Here is a 27,812-nt window from a genome sequence, read left to right on the forward strand (position 1 = left end):
TCATGAGGAAGTACTGGCATCAGGGGTCATTGCCACCATCAAGGGGGCATTGTGGGCAGTGCTGGCATCGGGTGGTATCACTGGCATTGAGGGGGTATCAGCTATGTTACTGGTGTTAAAGGGGTGTTGTGAGGTGGTGCTGGTATTGGAGATTGTCGCTGGCATAAGATGCTAGCATGGGGGAGTTGCTGCCAAGGGGGGGGCATCTTGAGGAGTTGCTGGCATCGGACGGGCAGTGTGAGGAAGCGCTGGCATTGGGGGACGTTGCTTGCACTGCAGACACAGTAAGGAGGAACTGGTAACATGGCATTGCTGGCATCAGGCACTGGATTTAGAGAGCATCACTGGCACTGGGGGTGTCATTGCCTCTGGGGCATTGTGAGGACATGCTGGCATTGGGGGCACATTGTGAGGAGGTGCTGGCATTAGTAGGGCACAACTGGCATTGGGGGATGTAGTGAGGTACTGGCATTGGGGGGCACTGTGAGGCAATGTTAGCTTTAGGGGGCATTGCTGGCATTGGGGGGTGTCACTGGCATGGAGTGGAAGGGTTGTGAGGGGGTGTTGGCATTGGGGTCATCACTGGCATCGGGGGGCATTGTGAGGAGGTGCTGGTGTTGGTGCATCACTGGCATTGGAGGGGGAGCGCCATGGTGAGGGGCGGGTGTTGGGGGTGTCACTGGCACTGGGGGGCTCGGTGTCGCCATGGCAGTGGGATGCTGGCAGGGAGAGGGGGTGTCTAACGGACGGGGGGGGGTAGTGCCGCTGTCACAGTAGCGATGAGGGGGAGGCCGGCCGGCCGGGAGGGGTGAGGCCATGAGGGGTGGAGGAGGGCGCCCCGCTGTCACCCCAGCGACAGGGTGCTGGTGGGGAGAGAGGACGGGACTCTGCTATGAGCCGCTCCGAGGGGCCCCTCCGCCCAGAGCCCGGACGGGCCCACCCGGTACCTGCTGCAGGCGAAGGTGGGAGGCCAGCGCAGGAGGCAAGTGCAGGAAGCAGTCCCGGGCGCCGCTGAAGGCGACAGTCACAGCAGCGCCTCCCGCGCCCCCTCCGCCGGGATAGCCGCTGCCCCACATAATGGCCGCAGCACCCAACCCCGGCGCGCCCAGGCAGCATCGAGCGGCCGCTCCGCGCCCAGGTAGAGAGAAGGAAGGAAGCACGAGCCCTCAGTACCTTACCCCCCACCCTCCAGAGGCATTGGTATGGCCCATCACAGGCCAATGAGAGTGCGTACCACATTCACCCGCTTTCTCTGATTGGCTGTTCTCTCGAGGGATTCTGTTGGTGCTGTCTGGCCCGTCGAACTCTCTCGTGTACTTCCCCGCCCGGAGCCAATGAGAGCCCGGCAAACGCTCCCCGTTTCTGTGATTGGCTGTTTTCTCGGGGAGCTGCTGGTGCTGCCTGGCTGTGGCGCGCGGAGGGAGGTGGGAAGATGGCGGCGCCTGGCGATGGAGTTGGGGGTGTCTGTAAACATCACGCGCAGCAGGACGTTTGCGACTCGCGCGCCAAGTACCGAGAGGGGCGCAGGCCCCGCGCAGTGAAGGTGGGAGTGGGCGGGGCGGGCTCTGGGTGGCTGCTTCCAGCAGGTTGTGTGTGGTGGGTCCTGGTTAGACGGGGACCGGCCGCCTAGTTCCGCTCAGCCGGGAAACCCGCGCCACAGGGGTTAGGCCTGGTGGAGCCTCTGGGTGTCCTGCCTTAAATGCCCTCACCCGCCCCCGGGTACGGGACACTGCCCGGCCTGCCGCTCCCCCGGCGCCGGGACGCAGCCCAGGAACCCCTGGCGCGCAGCAGGTTACGGGTCGCTCTTGCCGCCGCCCCGTCCTCCGTGGGCCGAATGCTGCAGCGCCGGGAACTATTAATAACTCCCTGTCCCAGTTCCGAACAAAGCCCTCCCCGCCGCTGCCATGGCACCCCCTGAGGCACCTCCCAGCCGGGGCTCAGCCCTAGCGGGATGTGAGTGCACTTCACGTATTTATTTATATGGCAGCCAAAGGCCGCAGCCTGCCGGGGGGCGGGGGAAGAGGCACGCTGTAGGATGATGCAGGATTTAAAGGATTTCAAATCATCCCCTCACACACACTCACCTCCCCTCACACACACTCACCTACCTGGCGCTGGCTGGAAATTGACGAGGTTTCAGTCTGGTAAAAACTGATATAACACTTGCCCCCAAATGGGTTAGGAACCACTTGACTGATTAACGTGTGTGTATCTCTCATTACAATAAACATCAGTTTGTTCAGACCACAGTTTACCCCCCTTTTACACAAACCTGGTGGTATTGTGAATGTGAATCATTAACATCAGGAATGTTCAATCGTGAAACTATAGGAAACTTTATTCACATTGAAGGAAACCCCACACTATTTGAAAATTCCACTTGTACTATTTTTGTTTTGGGCCTTTAGATATTTTGTTACGCACTGAGAAAGCCCATTACCATTCAGTTAAATCATGGGATTGTAGAAAACAGAAATGGAAAGATTTATTCATTTATCTTGTCTTGAAAGGTTGAGTACAATGCATACAAATCCAGGGTCCAATCCTGCAAACATGGATGTAGTTTTATTCACGTAATGGGACTACTTATATGAGTGAAGTTATTCTTGTTTTTGTAGTATCAGGATTATAAAATGGGATTTTGAAAGTCAGTTAAGCTTGTGATCTAAATATTCCAACTGTATCCCTTGTCAGCGTGTTATAAAAGCTAATTAAATCATATTCAGTGAATATCTATGATTGACTAAAAGCTATTTGAAGAAAGCTGCTGGGTTTCAAAATAGTTTTCATTGTGTTTTTTGTTTGAGCTTTGGAAATATACGTGGCTCTTCTTGTGTGGAATCTCCATTGGTTTGCAAGCATGGTAGCCAATTCTGTATGATCCTCTGCTAATCTTTTTGTGGATGAATAGTTATTTCGATCCAGGCATGATATCACACTGTCTATCCAAGATCATCTTTGTCTGTCTTGTGCTCTTCTGTCATCAGCTTTACCTTGCAGTGCCTGTAAACATGCATCACCCATTGAAACTCTTAAAATATGCCCTGCGAGTCAAATCTTTTAATAAGATCTCTAATTAGATTTTGCTGAATTCCAATCATCTGTAGTACTTCTTTATTAGTTATGGGGTCTATCCATGATTTTTTTCTATAACACCATAATTTGAAGGCTTGTAGTTTCTTTATTATTGATTGTTTGAATATCCATGTTTCATAGCTGTAATTTAACAGACCAAATGTAAGTTCTGAAGATTTGGAATTTAGTCTTCAGACTTAGGTCCTTTCTCATCAGATGTTTATTGTTCCAGAATGTCTGTTTCGCTCCTGCTATTCTAGTGTTGACTTTAGTATCCGATCTTCCAGTAGTGAGAGTTCCTAAGTCGCAATAATTTCTCAGTTGCTGTACAGCACTGTCATACTGGAATCTTGCGTGTTTTCCCAGGATCCTTGTATACCACCATAGTTTTTGTTTTGTCTAGAGTTGAATGTGGACCATATTCTTTGCCATATTCATATATAATTTCCACTAACTTCACCAGACCTAGTTCTAAATCAGCCAACAGCACTGTCTCATCTGCACAGCAAATGTTATTAACCCATTTTCCATTACTTTTAATATTTCTATTTTGTTTATTAATTAATCACTCACTATAAATGTTGAATAAAATTGGTGTCATTATACAGCTTTGGCTCACTCCTCTCCTGATATCCATTTCATTTTCAGCTTCCATTATAATTGCCTTCTGATTCCAGTATAATTGTTGTATGACTCAAAGTTCATATCTATCACTCCTTACACTTAATATATTGAACAATATGTAGTGATGGATTCAGTCAAATGCTTTTTTGGAACTCAGTTAAGCACAAGTATACTGTTTTCCCCATTTCAGTTGATTTTTCTAATATGATCTTCAATATTGTGCCCTTTGTAGGTGTGAAACCATATTGTTGTTCACTTATTTCCATATCAATCCCTGTTGCCTTGTGGACTGTCTTTTGGCTAGAGGCTAGGGTTCCAACCTGAAAAAAATGGCTGCACTTGATTCTTGAGGCCCATGTGGAGTATTAGTGCCAAAGCTGTCATAATCACCCAATTTAACATTCCTCAACTGCCATGCAATCTGACTGGCCCTCGGTGTGAACCAGTGCCCTGCATAGCCAGACGTGAAACTGGTGACCACAGGAATGTTAATGGGACTGAATCAACCCAGGAAGCATGCAATGTATGTGGACAAATAGAAAGGTGAAATGTTACAATAGGATTGAGATGTTCTGTATAGGTTGAGATGACTTTGTCACAAGTCTTCTGAGCAGCAAAGAATACAGAGTTATCAGTGCAGGTGGATTGTGAAATGGGAAAGGAGTGGCAATTATGGTAGATAGAACTATAGCTGAAAGGACTGAATAAGTGAATCTGTCATCTTGACCTGTAATGATGATAGCAATAAAAGTATGTCCAATGATTATTCAAAAATATGTCACAAGAAACCGCAGATTCTGAAGAAGATATCGAAGCAATAGAAATCAGTGGTGGAAAGAAAGAAATAAACCTTTACCCCGATATAACGCGACCTGATATAACACAAATTCAGATATAACAGGGTAAAGCAGCGCTCTAGGGGGGAGGGGCTGCGCACTCCGGCAGATCAAAGCAAGTTCAATATAATGCCATTTCACCTATAAAGCGGTAAGATTTTTTGGCTCCTGAGGACAGCGTTATATCGGGTTAGAGGTGTAGTGGTAATTCTTATCGGAGACTGGAAAAATGGAAGTGGAAAAAGGCCAACTGTCACAGATATTATTTGGTGCCAGTGAACGAAATGACAGAGAAGAAAGATTCAGAGATTTTTGAGGAACACATGGTCTCATTATCTGCAGTCCTTATTTTCAACAAAAAGAAAGCACAAAGCATACGTGAGAATTACCAGGAGGGATGAATAAAAACCAACATTGATTTGATCATGATCAACCATAGGTTTAGAAATTGTATCAGGAAGATTAAGGTTATGCCAAGAGCAGATTGTGAATCAGATCATAGATTGGTAATGAGGAGACAGAATATCAAACTGAAAAAGTTACACAAAGTCAAATACCTTGAAGCTCTGAGGAATTAGGAGACGGAAAGTCGCTACAAAGAAGTGTTGTGGATCATTAATGCAAATAAAGACCAGGTGACTTGGGAATGTCTGAAAGATGCTATATCAAATCTGCAGATAAACCTGTATGGTAGAAATTACTAGCTAAGACATCCCATGGATAACAGATAAAATCATTGCTCTGGTGAGAGAAGGAAAGTAAAAACACAGTGATCGACAACAGAAAAAGAGGAATACTGAAGACTAACGTGGGTCATGCATTCAGAACGCTTCTTGAAAGACTCACTGACAATGCATTTTGACCTTTAACTGTAATGAGTTTAGTAGATTTAAATATGGATTGAGCAGATGTGGAGCTTTTCATGGAATATATTCCTCATTATGCAACAGAGTCAGAATGATCTCTAATCCTGCATAACCTGCTGAATGGGGAAAACCTGTTTTATTCTGAATATCTTGTATCTAATGTTTCCCCAATGCACATGTGCTACATGATCACTGCACTTGCAGAACAGTCTGCTCTTAGTATGACACTGCACAGAGTCATGTTGTTTCTCCCACTGGGGATCCTTTATTTTCCCCATGTAAATTTCCCATGTTTCTAACCAAGAAAGATGTGACAGGAATACTTCCTTTTAGTTGCCAGTGCTACATGATAATTGTCCAGAAAATCAGCTGTTCGTTGTTGCAAGGAATTTGCAATGTACTTGCTAGACTATAGCACGGCTCTTTTCTGGATCAGACCTGCTCAAAAATAAGCCCTAACTCAAATGATAAACACCTGCTTTTGAATCAGAATGATTGAGTTCTATCCCCACTCACTGATGAGGAAGTCCTTGTTGACCATGGAATTCTTCCAAATTCCTGTTGGGGTCCTACAATACTCCAAGCTCAAAATCAAAAGGATAGATATTTTAAAATTTTTGAAGTTCTAAGAGGGTTTTAGGTCCAATAGATAATATAAGAAAATTACTTGAGCTGTTTGAATATGGTATTTAATGTTTTATTGCAAGATAAGTATGAATGTATTTAAATGTTTTTATTTCTTTTAGGTGTATACTGTCAACTTGGAATCTCGTTATTTGCTAATACAGGGAGTTCCTGCTTTGGGTGTTATGAAGGAATTAGTGGAACAATTTGCATTATATGGTGCCATTGAAGAGTACAATGCTTTAGATGAGTATCCAGCAGAACAATTTACAGAAGTTTATCTTATTAAATTCCAAAAATTACAGAGTGCAAGGTATTGCAATAGATAATATCTGTCTGTCTTCTATTTCTTGAATCTTCGGTGTCTTAATATTGTAAATTTCTTGAGATTAAAGTAAAATATTCATCCCACATAAATATATTTGGTACATACAAGAGTGGTGTGTTCTCCTCACTGTGTTGCAACTGAAACATATATTACAAACAGAGATCAAGAGAATATCAGTGATCCTCAAATATGTTTGTTAAAATGTGAACTGTGATAACACTGGAGTAATGTAACATTTGAATACAATTCCCTTTTGTGTAGGGTAGCCAAGAGAAAACTGGATGAACGGAGTTTCTTTGGTAGTTTGCTTCATGTGTGTTATGCTCCAGAATTTGAAACAGTCCAAGAGACTAGGGAGAAGCTGCAAGACAGGAGAAAGTATATCGCAAAAGCAACAACTAATAGAGGTTTGTAATTGGACACCCTATTGAAAGTTTAAAATATCACTTTTGTTGTGGATATGTTTTGGCAAAGTAAAAATATCTACTCTTATAGTTAATTGTTCATCTTTACTTTGCTGCAAAACATGCCTATCTGTCTTCAGTACTTTAAGAGCAGAATGGAAAGGCACCTCAATGTTTAGTGGATTCTAAATTATCAAAGCCACACAAAAGATGGTGAATGGGGGAATAAGAAATGCACAGGTTTTAACGCTTCTGTTTCCCTGGTTTTCATTGTGTGTGATCTCATTTATGAGAAACATAAGCACGGCGAAGAAACATGGGGTGAGAATCCCCATTGTGACCCCTTTATGCAGGTTAAAAGGGCTGGAGTGGTGTAAACAGGCCCTAAAAATCATGGATCCACCAAGGAGAGAATTCCCCCACTGCAGGGACTGGTGATGGAGATAGTGGGGGTGGGATATGTCAATGGTGGGGCTGCAGCATGAAGCACTGTGGAGATTCCAGACAGTGTTGTAGCCCATAGGACAGCCCCAGGAGTTACTGTAACTTAGATAGCCTCACCCTGAACAGCCCAGATTGAAAGGGCACAAAATTGACTTAAAGCCACATTAACCAGTTACATTCCCTCTCCCTCCACCTTCGAGCTGTGAGTTCTGTGCTGCAGCTCCAAGAAGCACACCATATAATCGCATCCCTAAATTTTATAAAGAGTTTAGGGTCCATGTGTTTCATATATTATCACTGTATGCTCAGATGCTTTGGTTCTGATTGGGTAAGATAATTGCACCAGTGAACTTCTGCAATATAATTGAAAGAGGAAGTAGTTTACATAGAATAGGTGTCAGGAACACTTTGTCTTGGCTTTCTAAACTCTAGTGATTTCACACTTACTAATAAATCACAAATAAGGTTAAGATTTTGTCATGGTTATTTTTACTAAAAGGCATGGACAGGTCATGGGCAATAAACAAAAATTCAGGGGAGCCCGTAACCTGTCTGTGACTTTACTAAAAATAACAGAGGCAGGGCTGGGGTGGAAATGACAGCTGGAGTCCCATGGTGGGGGACTGACAGGCCAAACCGCACCACCATGTGGGGAGGATCGCACAGGCTCAGTCCCAGCTACACCGCTCCAGCCCTGGCCAAAGGCGCTGAGGGGCATGTGCACAGCCCTTGGGAGGCGCGCGGCTCCGGCCGCAGCCATGGCTGTGGCATGGTGTGCACAGCTCCAGCCCCAGCAGAAGCTCTGGCGGGGAGAGCATAAAGTCCTGGTTCCAGCCCAGCCCCATGGGGAGGAATGTCACACAGTCCTGGCTCCAGCGCAGCTGTGGGAAAGAGGAGCATAGTCCCAGCTGCAGCGCCAGCTGCAGCTATGCAGGGCGGGGGCGCACAGTCCTGGCTCCAGCTCCGGCTCCAGCCCTGACTTCAGCTGCTGATAGCTGAAGAAGTCAGGGAGGTCAGGTAAAGTCACAGAATCCGTTCCTGTCATAACCACATCGTATCCTTAATCATGAACTACAATTGCTGTGGCAATCAACACTTTCACACTGAATGGAATGAAGTCTGGATTGCCAGAAAGATAATGCAAGTGAATTAATGTTAAGCAGTGAAATATTAAACTTCATAGGACTAATTTAATACTCCATCAAAAACAACATAAAGAGAATTTTAACTTTGCAGTTAAGCACCTGAATCAGGAGATGCCAAAGTTAAGGTTGTTCTCTCTGTCTTCCTCTGTATTATGATTAGATTTGGAAGGATTATATTTTTATTGGTAAATGTCAGTAAAAAATCGAGTTCACCACACACACAATATTTCCATTGATAATCAAAATGTACAGATAGGCAAAGTAAGAAAAGTGCTGCATGAGAACTTAGAGTTTAAGGATATTTACTGTGTGTATTTCAATATGTGATGTTGGCAGTTTGTATTGTAAGGATTATAAAGCTTTAACTTTTTGAATTTCAACGTCTGTCACTATATAATTACTGTCTGACCACTCCCATAATTTCCCGCAACTGTGAAAATTTAAATTGGTAAGAATTGCAGTATATGCTTAAAATCTATAATTTTGCACAATTGTGAAAAATTAAATTAAGAATCTAAAAATGCTTAAAAATAAACCAATATTATCCATCAAAATTATGATACAGTCTTTAATTACATGAACACATACCATTTTAAAAGTTGGAAAAATGGTTTGCTTTCCTTCTTTTGAAAAACTGCTGAAATGTTTTTGCTCAATATTTCCAGTATAATTAATAATCAAGCAGAAGCCATGTCTGGAAAAGAGTTTGAAAGGTGAAACTTTTGAAAAATGAGTAACTGAAACTCGAGGTTAGACTGGAACTGGCTATACAGTCTTGATGCTAGTGGTCAGCTTCACTTTAATTCAGCTATGTTAAATAAATGCTTTTCTTTGTTATATATAATTTAGAGAAATTATATAATAATCAACTCTTTCTTTGTGTTAAAGTTCATTTTGTGGTAAAGAAGATACAGGAGCCTAAAAAGACTGTTTCAAAGAACTCAGAACATGACTTTCAACCAGAAACCTTAGGATTCAGTGCAGCGGATGCAAACACTGGGAACTGGGATCCATCTGCATGTTGTCCTTACCAGCCATCTTGTGAATTTTCATCAAGAAACACAGCATGTCCTTCAGGAGGTCACTTTCAGAGGGTGTTGGCATTCCCTCAGTATGTCAGTAACTGTGCTGAAACTTCTGAATCCTTTTGCCAAAGTAAACCTTTGACTCAAAGTGCACAACAGGGGGGATATACTAACACACCAGTTTCTCTTGTGCTGCAAAGAAAAGTTCCTTCTGATAATGGAATTGGGAGATTTATGCCCCGAACAACTCAACTGCAAGAGCGAAAGAGAAAGAGAGACCAAGGCAATCAAATTGACTTTATTGGAATAGACTCAGATAGTACCGAAGTCATTATTGGTCCACGGCTACCAGAAATACCAAAAGTGGACATGGATGATGATTCATTGAATGCTTCAGCAAGTTTAATTCGAAATAAACTTACGGAGGTATGCACTCTTATAAAAAAAACAAAAACCTAATTTTGATTTTCAAACATACGTTTATATCCTCATTCATTAAAAACTGGTTTAAAATTTATTTATGGGGCCATATAGTAACTTACCTCAACATATTGGATATTTTCCCAGCAATTTGATAATAATGGGGCCTAATTCTGAGAAGTACGAGCACCCATAATGCCCATTGAAGTCAGTCACAGGTTCTTGTCTCCTCTCAGGATCAGGCCAAATGTCAAAAAAGCACCTAAAACCAAAGTGTTTTTCTAACCCTCTAATCATAATACTTTGATTCATTTTGATACTGCACTAGCTTCGTGTTGAAGTATTTTCATTTTATACAGTTTTGTTTTTTATGCCTCTGTCAGTTTGGGAAATAAAAGTAACATCAAGATACTGTTCATTTTCCATATTCATTCATTTTCCCCACACACCCCCAACTGCAAGGAAAAGTGAGGTATCTAAAGCAGCTGACCACATATCTGGATTTTAGAGGTCTTCATAATGTTGGACTTAAACTCTGAAGCATTTAACACAATCTTGTTTATGGCAAACTGCATGACATCATTTGAATATCTGCTGTCTGATTTAGTCTGCATTCATTTTGAATGAAACAAAAGCATACAGATGCTGTGAACTGTCTTACTAGAATTTCCTTTTCTTCGCCTTTTCATTATTTGAAACTTATTTATATCTTCATTGATGTTGCAAACTGCCCCAGATGAAATATTTTACCTGAACTCCTTACCTGAGGAGGTTGTGGAGGCTAGGACTATAACTGCATTTAAAAGAGAACTGGATAAATTCATGGTGGTTAAGTCCATAAATGGCTATTAGCCAGGATGGGTAAGGAATGGTGTCCCTAGCCTCTGTTTGTCAGAGGATGGAGATGGATGGCAGGAGAGTGATCACTTGATCATTGCCTGTTAGGTTCACTCCCTCTGGGGCACCTGGCATTGGCCACTGTCGGTAGACAGATACTGGGCTAGAGGGACCTTTGGTGTGACCTGGTACGGCCGTTCTTATGTTCTTAACAGCTATATTACCATGAGGGGTTCAGGATTATTTTAATTTTCTGTGAACAGTAAAGGGGTTAAACAAGTAGGACAGCTTAAGCTAGCTCCGGCACTGAAGTTACACAAATATACAGTTAGAATTGCCAATTCTAAATTAATGAGTAAATAAATGGAGTGATAGTTTAGTCTGTCTTCCTCCAATGAATATGATTAAATGAGATCTAAAGGAAACATCCTGGGAAATCAGTTTGCCTGATATGAGAGCTTAATGGATGCTTTTCCACATTTCTTTGGGGAGTCTATAAGGGACTGGCATGAAACAAACTAGTGTTTTGACAAAATATTTGGGTTCATTTTATTCCAAACTACCTACTTTATTCCTGATTTCAAAATGCAAAAAGCATTTAATCTTGGAATGTATAACTTTTAAAATGCAGTTTACTAACGGCTGTTTAGGGCCAGATGCTGATACTTGTACTCACATAGAGTAGCATTTCAGTTCACAAGTGGACTGATTTACTTCCGTGGATACTACCTGTAGCTTTACGCCAGCTCTTGATTCAAAATGAACAAATATTTTCAGTTTCAGAATTTACACTGATATTGCTGCACTTTGATTGCAGGTTGTATGCAGGTCTGGCAGTCAAATTTGAAGAAAAGCATTTGTAAACTAAACAAACTTGTTATGGAATCAGAGATTAAATGTGGCCCTCCAAATGCCATGTGTAGAGTCACTTTTCATAGTACAGTAGCCCTTTAATAAGAATTAATACTGTACATGAGGTAATGTGCAATAGTAAAAAATTTTTTATTATTATACTATTGTATTTAGTAGGCTTAAGTTAAGACAATCAAGAAACAGAGACCGCTACCTTCAATACAGAAAGCTATGCAGATTTGAAGGGGCTCAACTGCAACTAAATTGCTAAATCAATTAATGAATCACACATCACCTTAAAAAAACAACCCAACAACAAAAACCCACTTTATTCTAAAGCACTTCTTCCTTTTTCCATATTACAGTTTTAGTTGCAGGTGGCTAAACTATACTTCAATATTCCTCTATTGTTGATGCACATAATGAAAGTGTACAACATTCTATCATTACCAAACCTTCAAAATCAATTATTTATTAAAATACAGCAAGTTGTAGGTCACTGATTCACTTGCTTGTTGATGCTGTACTATTTTCCCAGTATTCCATGTTGTCATTCTAAGAATTAAAAAATTTATTTAATTTGTCTTTGTGCATAACATTCACTTACAACTCTGTGTGGTGGAAAGTTTGTAATACAATTGCAATGAACAAATACTGTACACTGCTTCTAAAATTCAAATATCGAAGATACATAAACATCTAGGGACATTTATTCTAAAAGCAACAGAAGCATGAATAATTACAATTTACTGATTTTTTGATTTTTTCCTTTTTAAACTAGGTAGCAGTTTCTGTTCCAAAATCATTTGGGGAAAAGCCAGAGGATATTCAAACAAAGCAACCGATAAAGCAGAGAAGAAGAATATAGATACCCCTGGCAGCATCTTTGATGATCATCTGCCTTTAAAGGATGTAATTTCAATTTTTTTTTATTTTTGTAATGTCAAAGGTAAAGAAATATTAAAATTGTCTCTATATTATAATGTATTTTCTAGCAGTAGTATAAATATTCATGATTATAAATCTTGTATTTTTTGACATTCAATTAAACAAATGTCTAATTAGTAGCATTCTTGTATCTCAGTAGCCAGACACACAGATAATATTTTATACCTCATGAAACACTAACTCCTTTAAAAGCCATTTGTTATCCTCTTACCCATTTCTTCAGTAGCAGGTATACTGAAGTTAAGGAATGCCGAGATGTAGTATTAAAGTAAGAGTTCTGACTTGCTGCTGTTTTTACTGTCTTAAGAAAACTGATGCAGAGAAACTGTCCTTCACAGCAGTTTTCCAGTTGCAGAGCTACATATCACCAGTTTCTCGGAATGCCTGCATTTCAAATGCCATGCTGCTCTATAAAAGAAAGAAGACACAACATGACAAAATAGTTGTAAAATAAAATGTTAGTTAAACTAGTTTAAGAAAGGATGAAAGTTATTCAGAAAATAATAGTGCTAAATTGAGGCTTGTAAGAGTAAACAAATTAGCGAACATTTGAAAACATCTTTCCAATTCCTCAGATGCCACCTGGCACTTTGATAATGGAAATTAAATGTAAATGGCTTCATGGCTGAGAATTTAAGTCAGAACATTCAAAGTGATGCATCCTTTGGGAAACCAAAGGATACTTATATATAGTTATAACTAGATATACTACTTATGAGAATATCCTGATTTTTGAACATCTAAAGTTAAAAGCAAAGGCTGCATTGAGAATGCTGTCTTGTTTTGGCTTAAGAAAAGTAAAAATAATGAGGTGCTTGTGTTGGTGGGTTTTTTTAATGCTACAGGACAATAAAGAGCATATCCAAACTTCTTCTGGGACTGCAGCTGCAGGCTAATATGCACTAGAGTGTTCTCCTTTTCTGCTGGAGCCCTGGTTTCCTTTTAAAAACGTACATGTTTTTGTAGGGCACAGTACACAAAGCATAGAAGCTGCGAGCATGTAACAGTTGATCTGAATCTTCAACAAGACCATGGTTTAATAACGAGAGCAGGGTAGGAATTAGCCTGGATTTTCAGTCCAATTTTGTCACCAGCTGTATACGAGGTTGGACAAGTCACTTAATCTTCTAATGCCTTTGTTTCCCCTATCTCTAAAATTAAGATAAATACTACAGCTGGGCAGAGGATAGTAGTAATCCTCTTTCATGATGGATTTCAAAAGTCGGTTTTGTTCTGAGGAAAACAGAATCCAAGCTCTTCCTGAGCTGCCTGGTGAGCAGTTCTGGGAATTGGAGCTGTGGAGGAGACAGGCTCCTAAGAGCCCCAGCGCTGGGACAGTCTGCTTGGCTGGCTGTCCTGGGCGGGGATCCTGGAAGCCCTGGAGCTGCAAGGAAGTGTTTGTGTAGGTTTTGCTATGATAGACAGACATAAATCCAGTATGGGCACACAAATAGCTTACAACTGGAGATCCGGAAATTCTCAAAGAACTGTGAATATATGTATTGGGTTAAGCTTTCAAGGCACTAATTAGGCTGACAGGCACTATTGTCCCAAGTTGTTTAATTTTTTTACATGCAAAAATGATTTAATACCTTGATGTCTGGCAAACATGGTCCAAATGCTTCCAAGAGAAGATTTTCATCTCTTACAGCTTTTTCAAAATCTGTGTAAGAGAGCTTGCCATCATGATCATAGTCCTAGAAAAGGAGGATAAGCATTATTGGTCAAAAGCAGTTAGTTACCTTACAGTAACTGTGCTAATGCTATAAAATAATTTAATCTTTGAGTGATTGTCGAGTTGGATTCCACTCTTGGTGTGTATGCATACAAGATCAGATTCATTTGGCCAGCAGTTTCTGTTGGGGGGCCTCACTTGCACCCTATATATTCTCATATCCCCCACTTGATTGCATAAAGGGCAGAGTTGGCCAACTGTCATGAGTTGGCCTGTCCTTGGCCAACACAGAATCCCAGAGGAATAGGAATCCATAGTAGCAGGGAAAGAAGGCCTGTCATGGAATCCATATGGACAGTACATTTCAAAGAATCACAGTTACTATAAGGTAAAATACTTGTTCTAGGAATTGTCCACATGAATTCCACTTTTGGTAATTAATATGCAGTGGTCTGATTGCTTTGAAATGGGCTTTAGGAGTCCTGTTTAAACAGGACAGCTCTACCAACACAGGTGTTCACTCTGGAAGCCTCTAGCAAAGAAGAGCATTTTATAAATATGTGGTGTGAACTCCACATAGCTGCCTTACAAATTTCAGAAACAGGGACATTCTTCTAACTGGCAGCAGAGGCTGCCTGAGCTCTAATGGAATGAGCTCTAAGGTGACTAGATAGATTTAACTTGGCTAGTTTATGACACTTTCTTATACAAGTGGAGACCCATTTTGTTAATCTCTGTAAGGATACACTCTGACCTGTAACTCTCTCTGTCTAGGTGTGTTCTTCAATGATTTTGACCTGTTAAGGTAGTGTAATAATGACCTTACTACCTCAGATGTGTGATGTTTAGCTTCATCCACATTTGAGTGAGAAAACTGGGAGATGAATTGGTTCATGTGGAAGTCTGACACAACTTTGGGCAGGAACGTGGGATGAAGCCTGAGAGTGACCCTGTCCTAGGGAGACCCGCCCTGAGAGTCCCTACTCTTCAAGCTGATGTAATGGTTACTAAAAAGACAGGCTTCACAGATAGGGAAAATCTAGGGAACAGGCTGCTAAGGGCTCAGAATGGGAGAGGGGCAATCAGGGGTGGCTCCAGGCCCCAGCACGCCAAGCGCGTGCTTGGGGCGGCATGCCACAGGGGGCGCTCTGCCGGTCGCCGGGAGAGCGGCAGGCAGGCAGCCTTCGGCAGCATGCCTGTGGAGGGTCCGCTGGTCCCACGGCTTCGGTCGACCTCCTGCAGGCGTGCCTGCGGAGGGTCCGCTGGTCCTGCGGCTCCACCGAAGCAGTGGGACCAGTGGACCCTCCGCAGGCATGCCTGCGGGAGGTCCACCGGAGCCGCGGGACCGGTGACCAGCAGAGCGCCCCCCGCAGCATGACGCCATGCTTGGGGCGGCGAAATGTCTAGAGCTGCCCCTGGGGGCAATCATCCCGGCTAATACTATACTGAAGTCACAAGAGGGAGAGGGGCGCCTGACCTGGGGAAAAAACATGGGTTAGGCCCTTAAGGAATCTTGCAGCTGTACAGTGAGAAGGCCCTGGATCGGAGGGTGATGTACAGAGATTGCTGATAGATGGACCTTTATGGAATTAATAGAAAGTCAGAGTGGTTTCAGGGTTAATAAATACTCCAATATTGCTTGAAATTGGTGTTGTCAAAAGGAGACAGCTGTGATTCTGAAATGCCCAATTGAAAACCTTTTCTACTTAGCTGTATAAGTTAGTCTAGTGCAGGGGTCGGCAACCTGCGGTACGCGTGCCAAACATGGCACGTGAGCCGATTTTGAGCGGCACGCAGCTGCCTACCGCAGTCCTGGCCCCCACTCAGGCCCCCCACCCTCCCCTGCGGGGGCAGAAGACAGAAGCTTGGTTCTGCAGCAGCCAAGCTTCCCCCTCCCCTGCTTCTTCCCCCAGCATGGTGCTTTCCTGCCCCGCCCCCTCTCCTTCCTTGCTCCAATCAGCTGATGGCCCTAGCAAGGGGGAGGGGGAAGAGCGGCAGCTCCGTAGGTAGAGGAGGCAGAGAGAGGTAGGGACGGAGCCTTGGGGAAGGGGGTGGAACAGGGCATATCCCTTCCAGCCCCCTGCCCTGAGCTGCAGGGGCTGGGAGCACCCCTACGAGCCAAGCACCCCAGCCCTCTGCCCTGACCCCCCACACACACACACTCAGCCTTCTGTCCTACACCCCCACGCCCCCCAGCCCTCTGCCCTGACCCTTGAACCCCCTCACACACACAGCCTTCTGCCCTGCACCCCCCACACCCTCCAGCCCTCTGCCTTGAACCCCCCCACACTCAGCCTTTTGCCCTGCACTCCCACCCCCGCCACAGCCCTCTGCCCTGACCCTTGAACCCCCGCCACCCCCCCAGCCTTCTGCCCTACAACCCCCCCCACACCCCACCCTCTGCCCTAACCCCTGAACCACCCCGCCCAGGTCTGGGGTCCCGGCCGCAGGCCCTGCTTAGCCCACTGCCGGCCTAGGTGAACAGAACCCCAGGCTTCAATTTAATTTTAAATGACGCTTCTTAAACATTATGAAAACCTTGTTTACTTTACATACAATAGTTTAGTTATATAATATAGACTTATAGAAAGAGACCTTCTACAAACGTTAAAATGTATTACCGGCCCGCAAAACCTTAAATTAGAGTGAATAAATGAAGACTCGGCACACCGCTTCTGAAAGGTTGCCGACCCCTGGTCTAGTTGAACCTTTCCTGCTTTGGAACAGACTGTATTGAACTCCAGCTAAACAGCTTCTTTCAATGGATGTGATCAGCCAGCATTCAGGCTGTAAAATGTAACAATGCTGGGTCCTGGTGTATGACCTGATCATTGTTCTGCCAAACTCAGGCAACATAACTGGCAGCTGTGTTGAGAGGTTCACCAGATCTGAATACCAGAAATGCCTAGCCCATGCTGGGGCTATACTGATCATCAATCCAGCATCTTGTCTCAGGACACTCTGTATCATCCTCAGGTGTTTCCAGGTTTGTTGTCGTAGGGAGAGCAAGGTACCATCATGATGTCATTTCCCCCTTTTGTATCTTCTTCACACTTGCTAGAAAGCTCTTTTTCTGTGACCTGGGTCAAACAGTTCCCATTGTGTAGTGCTATCTCAGAGGTTTCTGTTGTACACAGTGCTTGGGGGTAATCCTGTGCTTGTGTGCATTTTCTCAATAAGTCATTGACACTGTTTGGCCTTTTTACTTTTGTACCTAAAAGACTGCTTGGGGATGTTTTCAACCTCACAACATGTTTCAGTAACACATACATAGCCAAACTTCATAATTCCACATACAACAATAGACAGACAATCCAACAAGATATTCATGTCTAGCAGATCAAGACTTTTAGAATGATACAAGGCATACTTTGTACAAAACATATCCCAATTACCTGACAGCAGTGAATATTGGGGTGCCTGCATGTCATAAACTGTTAACAAGTTTCAAATAGCTGGAAGTTACTGGCCCAGTAGCATGATCTAGTAACTAATGCATCAAGTCCAGAGCCTAATGACTTCCTGACAGAATGGAAATGACGTAGCTCCTGCTTGTCTGTTGACATAATGCATAGCTGTTGTGTTATCTGTCAGCATTTGGATTGTGGATCCCTGGAGTAGAGGGAAGAATGCTTTGACTTACAGGCAAATGGCTATGAGTTCAAGGATGCTTATGTGTATATAAGGTTCTTGAGGGAACGACAGACCCTGTGGCTGAAAGTGATGTAGGTGAGGCCCCCCTACCAATCCCTGAGTAGAGGTATCTGTCACCTGTCTTGGTATGTAGAAGTGCAGAGAAGGGTACTCCCTTGCCCACCCGAAATGTATTTTTCCACCAGTTTAGAGAAGACTTTCTGAGGGACCGTGACCAACATATTTGTGTGGTCTCTGCTGGGTAGTTACACTGATTTCAAATCACCCTTGTATGCAGCATAGGTAAAGTTTGGCAAACTGACTCACATATGTGCATGAGGCCATCTGTCCCAGAAGTCTGAGGCATGCTCTTACCAATGTCTCTGGGTGAGATACAGCCTGGTGCATGAGGTTCACTATAGTTTAGGAGCTCATGGAAGGTAAGCTCTTGTCAACCCAGACTCTAACATGGCTTCTATAAACTCTATGCTTTGAGTTGGAGTAAATGTGGATTTTTCTCTGGCTTTGAGGCACAGTGAGGCAAAGAGCTTTAAGGCCACTTGAATTGCGTTGATCATTTGCTGGTGTGATCTTCTTTGGATCAACCAGTTGTTGATATAGATAGACCTGGATCCCCTTTTTCCTTAGATAAGCTGCGAAGCACTTGGTAGATACCCTTGGTGCAGTGGAAAGACCCAAGGGCAGGACCCTGTATTGACAGATGAATTTGAAGTACTCCAGATGAATGGATATGTGAAAATATGCATCCTGAAGGTCAACTGCCAGGAACTAGTCTTCAGGATCTAATGAGGGAATTATAGACGCCAGAGTCACAATCCTGAACTTGAAATGACAGATGAATTTGTTGAGATAGCAGAGGTTCAGAATGAGACATCAACCTTTCTTCTTCGGGATGAGAAAAGAATGGGAATATCCCCCCCTTATCCTGAACTCTAAAGACACCTCCTCCACAGCTCTGAGATGTAGAAAGGGATTCCACTTATTGTTTCAACAGTATCTGGTCCCTTAAAAGGGATGGGAGGAGGGGATAGGAAGAGATGAAACTAGATTTAGCAATTTCCAGGACACATTAGTCTGAGGTGACAGTCTAGGCTTCCCAAAAATAAAAAGGTGGTTGCCAAAGGGGTCTGTGGAAGGGACGCAATCCTTGAGAAGTTCTGTCAGGCTCTCAACACCAATATCAAACCTGCTGCCTTGTGGAAGATACAGATTGTGCAGAAGTGGAGGAAGAGGCAGAAGATCATTGTTGATGGAACCTCTCCTTTTTTATTGGTGGTTCGTCTAAGGCTGATAATAGTAATGGGAAGAGAGATTTTGTCTGACAGAAGACTGTGATCTTATTTGTTTTCTTCTTGGCGATAGAACTACGGACCCAAAGAATGCAGAGTTGTCCTGGAGTCCTCCAATGAATGGAGGGCCTTACCTGTTTTGGAATTAAAATGCTTATTAACTTCAAAGGAAAGAACCTCAATTGTGGGTTGGACCTTCCTGTGAATCCTTAATGATCAAAGCCAGAAATATCTTCTCACCATCACAGAAGTGGCCATAGTGAGTGCTGTTGTGTTGGACATGTCAAGTACATCTTGAATAGAAACATGCAATATCAGTTGTCTTTCCAGCATGATGGCTTTACATTCCTCTCGATTTTCCTGTGATAGTTTGTCCCATTTTAAAAAGTCGTATTTAAAGAAGAGTTGGTAGCTAGCTATAAGCATCTGGAAGCTGGCAGGTGAAAAGACTTTGCATCCAAACAGGTCTAGCTTTTTAGGGTTTTTCTCCTTAGATGTTTCTTTGGGAGGCCCTAACACCTTGGACTTCTCCTGGATGGTTCCTACAACCAGAGATCCCTGTACCAGATGAAAATAAGACTATTCAAACCCACTGGAAGGGACTTCTGTCTGCACTCCTAGGTATAGCAGGAATCAAATGCTGAAGTCTATCTCAGGTCTTTTGAAGGCTCCAACAATACCTTATTTATCAGCATGGAAAGCCTGACAATTATGGAAGAGGGCAACATATCCAAGAGCTTGTGAGGTTTCCTCTGTACTACTTTCTGATAATCTCCAGAGACTTTGCCATGTATCCGATGAGGTCCTGGAATTCACTGAAGTGATCAATGAGGATACAATTGAGTTGATTCAGAATCCTAAATTACCCAGTTCTTTCAGTAGCAGTCCAGGGATATAGGGCTACAAACCTGATGTAGTGTTTATTAGCAACAACATAGCTGATTCATATAACAAACTTAAGTTGGGTCTGATTCCACATTCACAGTATTGGCCCCTTGTGATGGGAACCACAGGATACAATGTGGAACTGCTGTGCCCACGTAAGTCTCCAGCCTGGGCTGTCTCGCAGAATGCTATGCCAGTGACAAGCAGCAAGACTCTTCCAGGTGCTGTGATCACTCAGCCATCAACATGTGGAGCCCCACACCCAGCTAAATTGCATGAATGCTCCCTGAGCCACTTATGAATCATACAAAGACAGGCACCAACCAATCACCCCAGGCCCCAGCCTTGCACCCCAGAAATATACCATCTTACACTGCTCAAGACTCCCATGGACAGTGCAAGCTCATTAATAAGTTTGCCACTCTGACAAAAGCGTAGTGCATGTGCAACAGCCTTTGCTAACCTGAGCTGAGATTCCCCAAGCACTCCAACCAAAACCACACTGTTTTAGGTAAAATATAAAACAGATCTATTAACTACAAATAGATTTAAGGTGATTATAAGTAGCAAGCATAGAGTTCAAAGTTGGTACCTAAAAAATAAAAATAGAAATGCAGTCTAAATTCTAACTTTAACAGACTAAGCAAGATTTGAATCAGTCTTTCACCCTAATAGATGTTACAGGCAGATCACAGTTCCTAATGCACAGATTGGGTTCCCTTTCATCTTGGGCGCAATCTCCCCAGTTTAAAGACTGTCTGGGAGGTGAGAGGCCCAGTGATTATGTCACTGTCCCTCTTTTATACTTTCTTCCAGCTGCTAGAAAGATCCTTGCTGTGATGTGGGCATCAGGCTGCCCCCATTGTGTATGTGCCCTCTCTCAGAAGTCTCTGGGATAATGGATTCTTCTTGATGGGCCATCAACACCGGTCTGGCCAGTGATAGTTGCTCCATTGTCCCTACTGAAAGGCCAGGTGTGGGCATTTCCCGACCTCAAAACATATTTCAGTAGCTCCTGTAGGTATACTTCATAACATCACATACAATTCAAGAGGATATTAATGTTCAGCAGATCAAGACTTAAAAATGATACCTCACAAGGCATACTTTGTACAAAATGTATCAATCATATGAGAATGATGAATATGGGAGTTCCAGGTTGGTATTCTGAGGTACAGAGTGTTGCATCCATCACCATCCAGATCAATAAAGCCATACCACCTAACTCAGTACCATGTTGGTACTGCTTTAATTTAAAAAAAGCAGAATGGAAGGGCTTCACCAACGACCTTGATACCATGGTAAGAAAGATCGAACCAATACCAGAAAATTATGACCAGTTTGTCAATGCGGCACTGACTGTCTCAAAGAAGTATGTTCCACAAGGCTTCAAAACAAATTATGTGCCAGGACTAACACTGGATTGGTATGGTATGCTAAATCTTATTGGATTGGCCTGCTAACTATAAACTGAAGTTCAAAGCAGACCCATTCACTGAGGATACCATCACAGCCAGTGAAGAACGGATCTCTGCACTAAAGGAAAAACAGAAGTAATCGCAGAACCTTATTAAGAGCATGGCCATAACCCACAACAGTAAGTATGGATAACCATCCTCAAGTTTAACAACCACAGAGGGAAGGCAGAGTGATACTACAATGTTACTTCAAATTGGGTCACACATGAACTCGTAGAAAATGGCAGCTGCACTGATCAAACAATCCAAGACGACCAGGTAGTTTATATTTCTAGGGCATAGTATACGACTGAATTAACCTCCAGAATTAACACCCCTCAAGAATGGCAAAACTGCTGCTCTAGATGTCATTCAGACTGAACAAATCAAACATTTTTGACCAGCAATAAAGAACTGGTTACTTAAGTTGTTTAACAGATGCTCAGCAACATACAAAAGGACCCAAGATCTGGCAGTGAGTATATGTAGTGGCACTCCTGAACTCAGGGAAGGATGCAACAGAGTCAAAGAACTTCATGCCTATATCACTACTATGTCACTTCTACAAACTGTATGAGCCATCTCAGTCTGCACCATCTATCACCATTCATTAAAAAGCACCCAATCCCAGAACAAGCTGGGTTCTGTCCAGGCAAGTAAGTCATGTACTAGTCAAGTGCTGAACATCATTCAATATATTAAAGATGGCTTTGAAAAGCGTATGATAGCAGCACCGTATTTATTGACCTATTAGCGACATATGATACAATGAATCACTGAAGGCTCCTTACTATAACATACAACATGATGAAAGAGGACCACTTCGTATGACTGACAATCTCTACTAGAGAACCAATGTTTTTATGTCAAACTATGCAGGAAGGGGAGTTGAAGATAACTAACAAATAAAATGGCCTACCACAAAGGAGTGTACGTTCTCCAATACATGAAGATCAACTAATCCATCTCAGCACAATCTCTGCCAAACTTTCAAATTCAAAATGGGGAACCAACGCAGCAACACTAAGTGTCACTGCACTTGCACTTCGCTATTTGATAACTTAATGGTTCATTATTAACAGAACTCACGTAAGACCCTGGTAACTCTTGTGAATGACTGAATCTTATAGTCTGACTCAGTAGCTCATTACAATAAACTGGAATAAACAAGTTTTTTTAAAATGCTGTTGCAGCCATGCAATGGTTGTTTATGGCTCAGTTAAATCAAATGGAGTTTGAAGAATATATCAACAAAATTTTTAACTTTATTGTTCTTGACTGACATTCTTAATACTGCTCCATTGTTGTCAACTCTTGTGATATTTGGTGTCTTTCTTAAAGCCTCAACTCATCTTACTATGTGAGAATCTCAGCTTTTATACTTTTTTAAAAAGTAAGTTTCTAGTCCTCATGATTATGGAGAAAAGCTTGAAAAAATTAACCCTAAAGTTTTAAAACACAGAAAGCAAATAAGAAGAACCCTAAAATTACATTTTAAAATCTCATTTTTAAGCCAATTTCATATTTCTGTGAGCCTGACCTGATTTTTGAATGTTTGAGGTTGGAAATTCTATTGTTCTCTCACACATAATATTACTTGATTATTAAACAATTTATACTTCTTGTATGCCTACGTTACTGGAAATGTTGCTACGACTTTAGCATCCAATTCTGCTTTTGTTACTCACAAGAATAGTCCCATTGATAAGGCCTTTAGTTTACATGAATAGTCTTGGGGTTGTACTCTAACAGAATTAGTAAACTGGAGAAGTAAGATTTACCTAATAAAATCAAGTGATAACATACAATTTTATATCAGAGGGGTAGCCGTGTTAGTCTGGATCTGTAAAAGCAGCAAAGAGAGTCCTGTGGCACCTTATAGACTAACAGACGTATTGGAGTATGAGCTTTCGTGGGTGAATACCCACTTCGTCGGATGCATCACAGATCCAGACTAACACGGCTACCCCTCTGATATTTGACACCATGCAAGGCACTGCATTTAGCCGAATGGAGTGGAAATCCATAAACCTCATGAAGAAACTTGCACAAGTACATACAATTATAGTAAAGAATAAAATTGTAGGTGACACCTTTTATTGAAATAAATACAAAGCAAGTTTGAGAATTATATGTTCTCATAGAAGGGATCAGCTACACCTTGGAGTTTTGTCCACTGGACTTTTTAAAAAATATTCCTAAAGTCTAAAAATAAATATCTTTAGCTGATCAAGAGAAAATATATTAGTGTGGTGAACTGAGCAAGGAAGGACAGTTTTGTTAGGACACTGGACTGGGATTCATGAGATCTGGGTTATATGTTTGGCTCTTTCTTAGACCTCCTGTATGACCTGGGCAAGTCAATTAATATCTTTGTGCCTCAGTTTCCATTTGCAAAGTAGGGATAATATTTTCCTACCTCCTGGAGTTGTTGTGAAGATCAATTCATTGATATTAGAGAGGTGCACCTTACCTAAAATAAACTGCTATTAGGTTTGGTACTTGCCATTTTCTTCAGTGTTATTTCTACCAAGTCCTTAATTCCCTCATCAGGATCTTCTTCTGATGGTTGTTTTAGCAGGCTATTCTTCAGCATATGAAACATTTCCTCTCTTGAAATGTATCCATCACCATTCAGATCATAGACCTCAAAACAATCTTTTCAAAAGATAAATCTAATTTAATTTCATACAAACATTTCCCAAATCATTAGAGTTGCTTGTTAGTTATGTGTTAGAACAGGTAAAGACAATTTTATACTGAGTAGCTCAGGTAGAGACTTATTTGCCATGTACAAATGTTTTATACTGATTATTATAATTTACTGATCATTCAAAACTAGTGTTCATTTCAGCTAAAATATATAATAGAGATTGAACAAAAATATGCAATGCATAGTAAATGACAGATTTTAAATAATAGTTACAAAAGTGAGTGGTTATTTGGATATAAGGAAGGCTATAAGAAAGTTGAGTTTTTGGACCTAAAGTTGAGGACACAGTTTGTTAAAGTTGCAGTTTGGGGTGCAGGTGTGCATGAGTGGTTGGGGGCGGGGTGCAGAATCTAAACTTGTTTTGTAAATAACTAAATGTTAAGTTGGCTGCAGAGTCCTTTACCCTTCAACAGGGGCTAGATACCCCCATTCCACAGGGTGGAAGCCTGAGCCCTGGCACTCTACAGCTGATCGCATTTCAGAGTTCCCTTGAGGTCCTGTGCGGGGCTGGCACCACCAAGGCTGCCCCATCCCAGCCCTGTGGGAGAAACAAGCCCCAGCCCCTGCCTGGTCCCACTCACCAAGAAGGAGGGGAGGGGGGAAAGACTGCTACTCATACTCTTTCTCCTGCCATTCCCTTAATATGTGGTGAAAGTTTTTTTCCAAACAATTTGTAAATTGATGCTGAGTAAGAGGCAGATAGGAGAGAACGGACTCAATTACTCATACTCCTGAGATATTGTTACCTTTGCATTACAATTAGAGGATGAACCCTAACCAGTTCAGAAGCTGGGCTATAAAATGTTAGCATGAGCTGTATCAGTTCAAAAACGGCAAATCAGGCATCCTTTAGTGCAGAGAGAGAATCTCAAAATACTATAAAAATAATAGTTTATTTTTACTATTATAAATATATATATATTAATCATTCAACAAAAATACCTGTCATTGCTTCATCTTTGCTAATATGTGACTGCTTTCAATGAGTCTTGTGATACTGCAGTACAAGATACAAGTGATATACCTAACTTTCACAACAGCAAAAATATGTTTCTGCCTTTGGATAAAATCCTGCCCCCACTGAAGTCAATAGGCATTTTGCTACTGACTTCAATAGAACCAGGATTTCATCCTTTATCTTAAAGATGTGCCCCAACTGTGGAGTCAGACAGCTGTCAGTAATTGACAAATTCCTTCCCAATGCACAATGAAAATATAGACCGCATCATATTATATTCACAGTGCTTAAACAGTCAAAATTCCACAAAGCTAACCAAGGTTAAGACCAAAAAGCTCCAAACAAGCCAGAAACAGCTATTTTATGTTGAGTATTTTTCAATTTTCTTTCCTTTCCTTCTCCTTTCTGAGTGGCTTTACTCAGATTAATCTAATTTCAAAGTAGTCATTTGAGTAAGGCAGGGATCGGCAACCTTTGGCATGCGGCCCCCCAGGATAAGCACCCTGGCGAGCCGGGCCGGTTCGTTTACCTGTTGCGTCCGCAGGTTCGGCTGATCGCGGCTCCCACTGGCCGTGGTTTGCCACTCCAGGCCAATGGGGGCCGTGGGAAGTGGCGCGGGCCGAGGGATGTGCTGGCCACCATTTCCCACCGCCCCCATTGGCCTGGAATGGCGAACTGCCGGCCAGTGGGAGCCATGATCGGCTGAACCTGTGGACGCAGCAGGTAAACAAACCGGCCCGGCTCACCAGGGTGCTTACCCTGGCGGGCTGCGTGCCAAAGGTTGCTGATCCCTGGAGTAAGGTGACCAGGTATTGCAGTTTTATGGGTGTTCTGGATGATGATATAAAAATTGGTATTGTTTCAATATAATGGGAGTCTGTACCTCCAGCACTGTGATTATGTTGAGGCCCAGTTGCATCTAGTGTTGGGCTTCAGTATGGCTCTCTCTCTAGAATTATGAGAGGGAAATTAATCTGTGGAGCCCCTGACATCACTGCAGAGCAGAGCACGAACCAGTTTAAAGGACAAACCCAGCACAAATGCAGCTGAGCCCAAGATTCATCTGTGAAGGCATGGAAGGATATGCTGCAGGTCAAAGGCCTTATTTAGACTAAGATAGAAGGTATATTTTTAAACAGCGGTAGCTAACTTGTATGAAAGTTGCAGGTTGAAAAGCCTGTGATAGAGATGGATATGGAGAAGATTGACAGAGCGCGCACACACACACACTCTTCCCCTTTTAGCTGCAAATCTCTCCTTAATTGTCAAGTGTCTCCGAGTTTATTTTGGCTTTCAAACCATGTCAAGCCCAGCCCCAAAGAACAACTGACTCTAAACCAATCCTGACTTCTGCTAAAACCTTCTGGACCTTTCCTTTGCCAATTACACTACTAAGAAAAAGCTTTCAGTTAGTAAAATACCCACCCAACTCTCCTATTTGTAAATACTATTCCAAACTGGTTTAGCCTACTTGTATTGTCAATACTTGAGCTGGTCAAAATATTTTCAGTGAAACATTTTTCTGTCAGAAAGTGCTGTATTATTGAAAGAGAAATGTTTCTTGGAAACATATCTGTTTCAATGACAGATTTGGCAGGAAGGTTTCTCAGGTCCAGGTTTGATTCTTGGAGGGCTCGAGGTGGGGAAGTTAGTGTGACTCTGTAGCCCAGGGGCTAGGGCACTGGCCTGTGATGTGGGAGGCCCATGTTCAACTCCTAGCTCTACCCGATTTGGATGGAAAAAACAGAAGTCCAACAGTAACAAGTTTAGGAGGACTCAACCCAGTGGCATTGTTTCCATCTCTTGTAGACAACCAAGCAATTGCTTTTGCTTAAAATGAATGCAGAAATTTTAAAAATAGTTCTTTAAAAAGATCTTAAAAGAGATTTTAAGATTAGGTTCAAGGCTATGCTTCAAAATAACAATTTCACCATTTTAGGCTTTTACTCCAGTGTCTAGGACGGAGTGGCTTCTGGACTTCTCTGCACTGGCTTAGTCCCTGAGAGGCTCCCCATGAACAGCATTTCACATGGCCCAGTTTGGGCCTTTAAATGTCTTTAATTCTTGGTCTTAATATCTTGATAAAGACTTTTTCATGTCTGTGACTTCTAATGCAAGCACAGAAATGGAAAACACAAAATTCCAATGGTAGCAAGCTTTGAAGGACTCAACCCAGTAGTATGAAATTGTTCAAAGGAAAACCCTCCAATTATCCTCAATTTTATAACAGCAGATGATTAGTATTAGTTACATTTAAAAAGTAGATTTAAATAGTCATACATTTAATTATTACTAAAAATTGACATACACATAAACCTTACATTTCATCTTTTCTTCTAATGTCCCTCGAAGAAATATTGATAAACCTTCCACCCATTCCGTTACACTGACACAGCTGTCATTGTCTGTGTCAAAAGCACGGAACACTGAAAAGAGAAGAAAGGCTAGATGTATTGCAAATATAATACTTACAGAGGGACAATGCAAAGCCAACAATTCAAAATGATTTTGACAAACTGAAGAAATGGTCTGAAATAAATATCATGAAAATCAATAAGGACAAATGCAAAGTACTACAATTAGGAAGGAATAATCAATTGCATAAATATAAAATGGGAAATGACTGCCTAGGAAAAAGTACGTCAGAAAAGGATCTGGGGGTTATAGTGGATCACAAACTATCAAGAGTCAACAAAGTAATACTGTTGCAAAAAAAAAAAAAAAGCAAACATTCTGGGATGTATTAGAAGGAG

At 42.2% G+C, this 27,812-nt stretch overlaps 3 protein-coding genes across 17 annotated transcripts in view; 1 reads left to right on the top strand and 2 right to left on the bottom strand.

Annotated features, from left to right (window-relative positions):
- PEX1 (peroxisomal biogenesis factor 1) overlaps positions 1-1,485 on the bottom strand; it is a 50,057-nt gene extending 48,572 nt beyond the window's left edge. For 6 of the 9 annotated variants that reach the window (XM_039523643.1, XM_039523637.1, XM_039523636.1 and 3 more), the window contains exon 1: positions 1,235-1,485. In XM_039523643.1, the coding sequence (XP_039379577.1) occupies positions 1,235-1,474 (240 nt within the window). In that variant the 5' untranslated portion in view covers positions 1,475-1,485. Of the gene's footprint in view, positions 1-947; positions 1,106-1,234 lie in introns of those variants that run through there. The other 3 variants (XM_039523641.1, XM_039523640.1, XM_039523642.1) reach the window with 1 other exon arrangement.
- RBM48 (RNA binding motif protein 48) lies at positions 1-12,550 on the top strand. 5 transcript variants are annotated; one of them, XM_039523649.1, is made up of 5 exons: positions 1-284; positions 6,148-6,338; positions 6,615-6,760; positions 9,235-9,797; positions 12,262-12,550. In XM_039523649.1, the coding sequence occupies exons 1-5, from the start codon at positions 177-179 to the stop codon at positions 12,346-12,348; spliced, it is 1,095 nt and encodes a 364-aa protein (XP_039379583.1). In that variant the 5' UTR covers positions 1-176; the 3' UTR covers positions 12,349-12,550. The 5 variants fall into 5 exon arrangements, with proteins under 5 accessions (XP_039379583.1, XP_039379584.1, XP_039379585.1 ...); XM_039523650.1 differs by lacking the exon at positions 1-284 and adding an exon at positions 809-982; XM_039523651.1 differs by lacking the exon at positions 1-284 and adding an exon at positions 1,010-1,138.
- Positions 11,922-27,812, bottom strand: part of EFCAB1 (EF-hand calcium binding domain 1) — a 22,496-nt gene continuing 6,605 nt past the window's right edge. For 2 of the 3 annotated variants that reach the window (XM_039523653.1, XM_039523654.1), the window contains exons 3-6: positions 27,381-27,485; positions 23,895-24,046; positions 14,021-14,125; positions 12,633-12,836 (exon numbers count right to left, since the gene is read on the bottom strand). In XM_039523653.1, the coding sequence (XP_039379587.1) occupies positions 12,786-12,836; positions 14,021-14,125; positions 23,895-24,046; positions 27,381-27,485 (413 nt within the window). In that variant the 3' untranslated portion in view covers positions 12,633-12,785. Of the gene's footprint in view, positions 12,036-12,632; positions 12,837-14,020; positions 14,126-23,894; positions 24,047-27,380; positions 27,486-27,812 lie in introns of those variants that run through there. The other variant, XR_005593871.1, reaches the window with a different exon arrangement.

The sequence above is a fragment of the Mauremys reevesii genome, linkage group 2 (genome assembly GCF_016161935.1).
Source record: "Mauremys reevesii isolate NIE-2019 linkage group 2, ASM1616193v1, whole genome shotgun sequence".
In the NCBI taxonomy this organism is placed as follows: domain Eukaryota; kingdom Metazoa; phylum Chordata; order Testudines; family Geoemydidae; genus Mauremys; species Mauremys reevesii.

Coding starts and splice junctions, on each gene's coding strand:
- RBM48 (XM_039523648.1), top strand. CDS start 4,055: ATGTGGAGTATTAGTGCCAAAGCTGTCATAATCACCCAATTTAACATT. Junction 6,339..6,614: donor CAAAAATTACAGAGTGCAAG/GTATTGCAATAG, acceptor CCTTTTGTGTAG/GGTAGCCAAGAGAAAACTGG. Junction 9,798..12,261: donor TTCGAAATAAACTTACGGAG/GTATGCACTCTT, acceptor TTTTTAAACTAG/GTAGCAGTTTCTGTTCCAAA.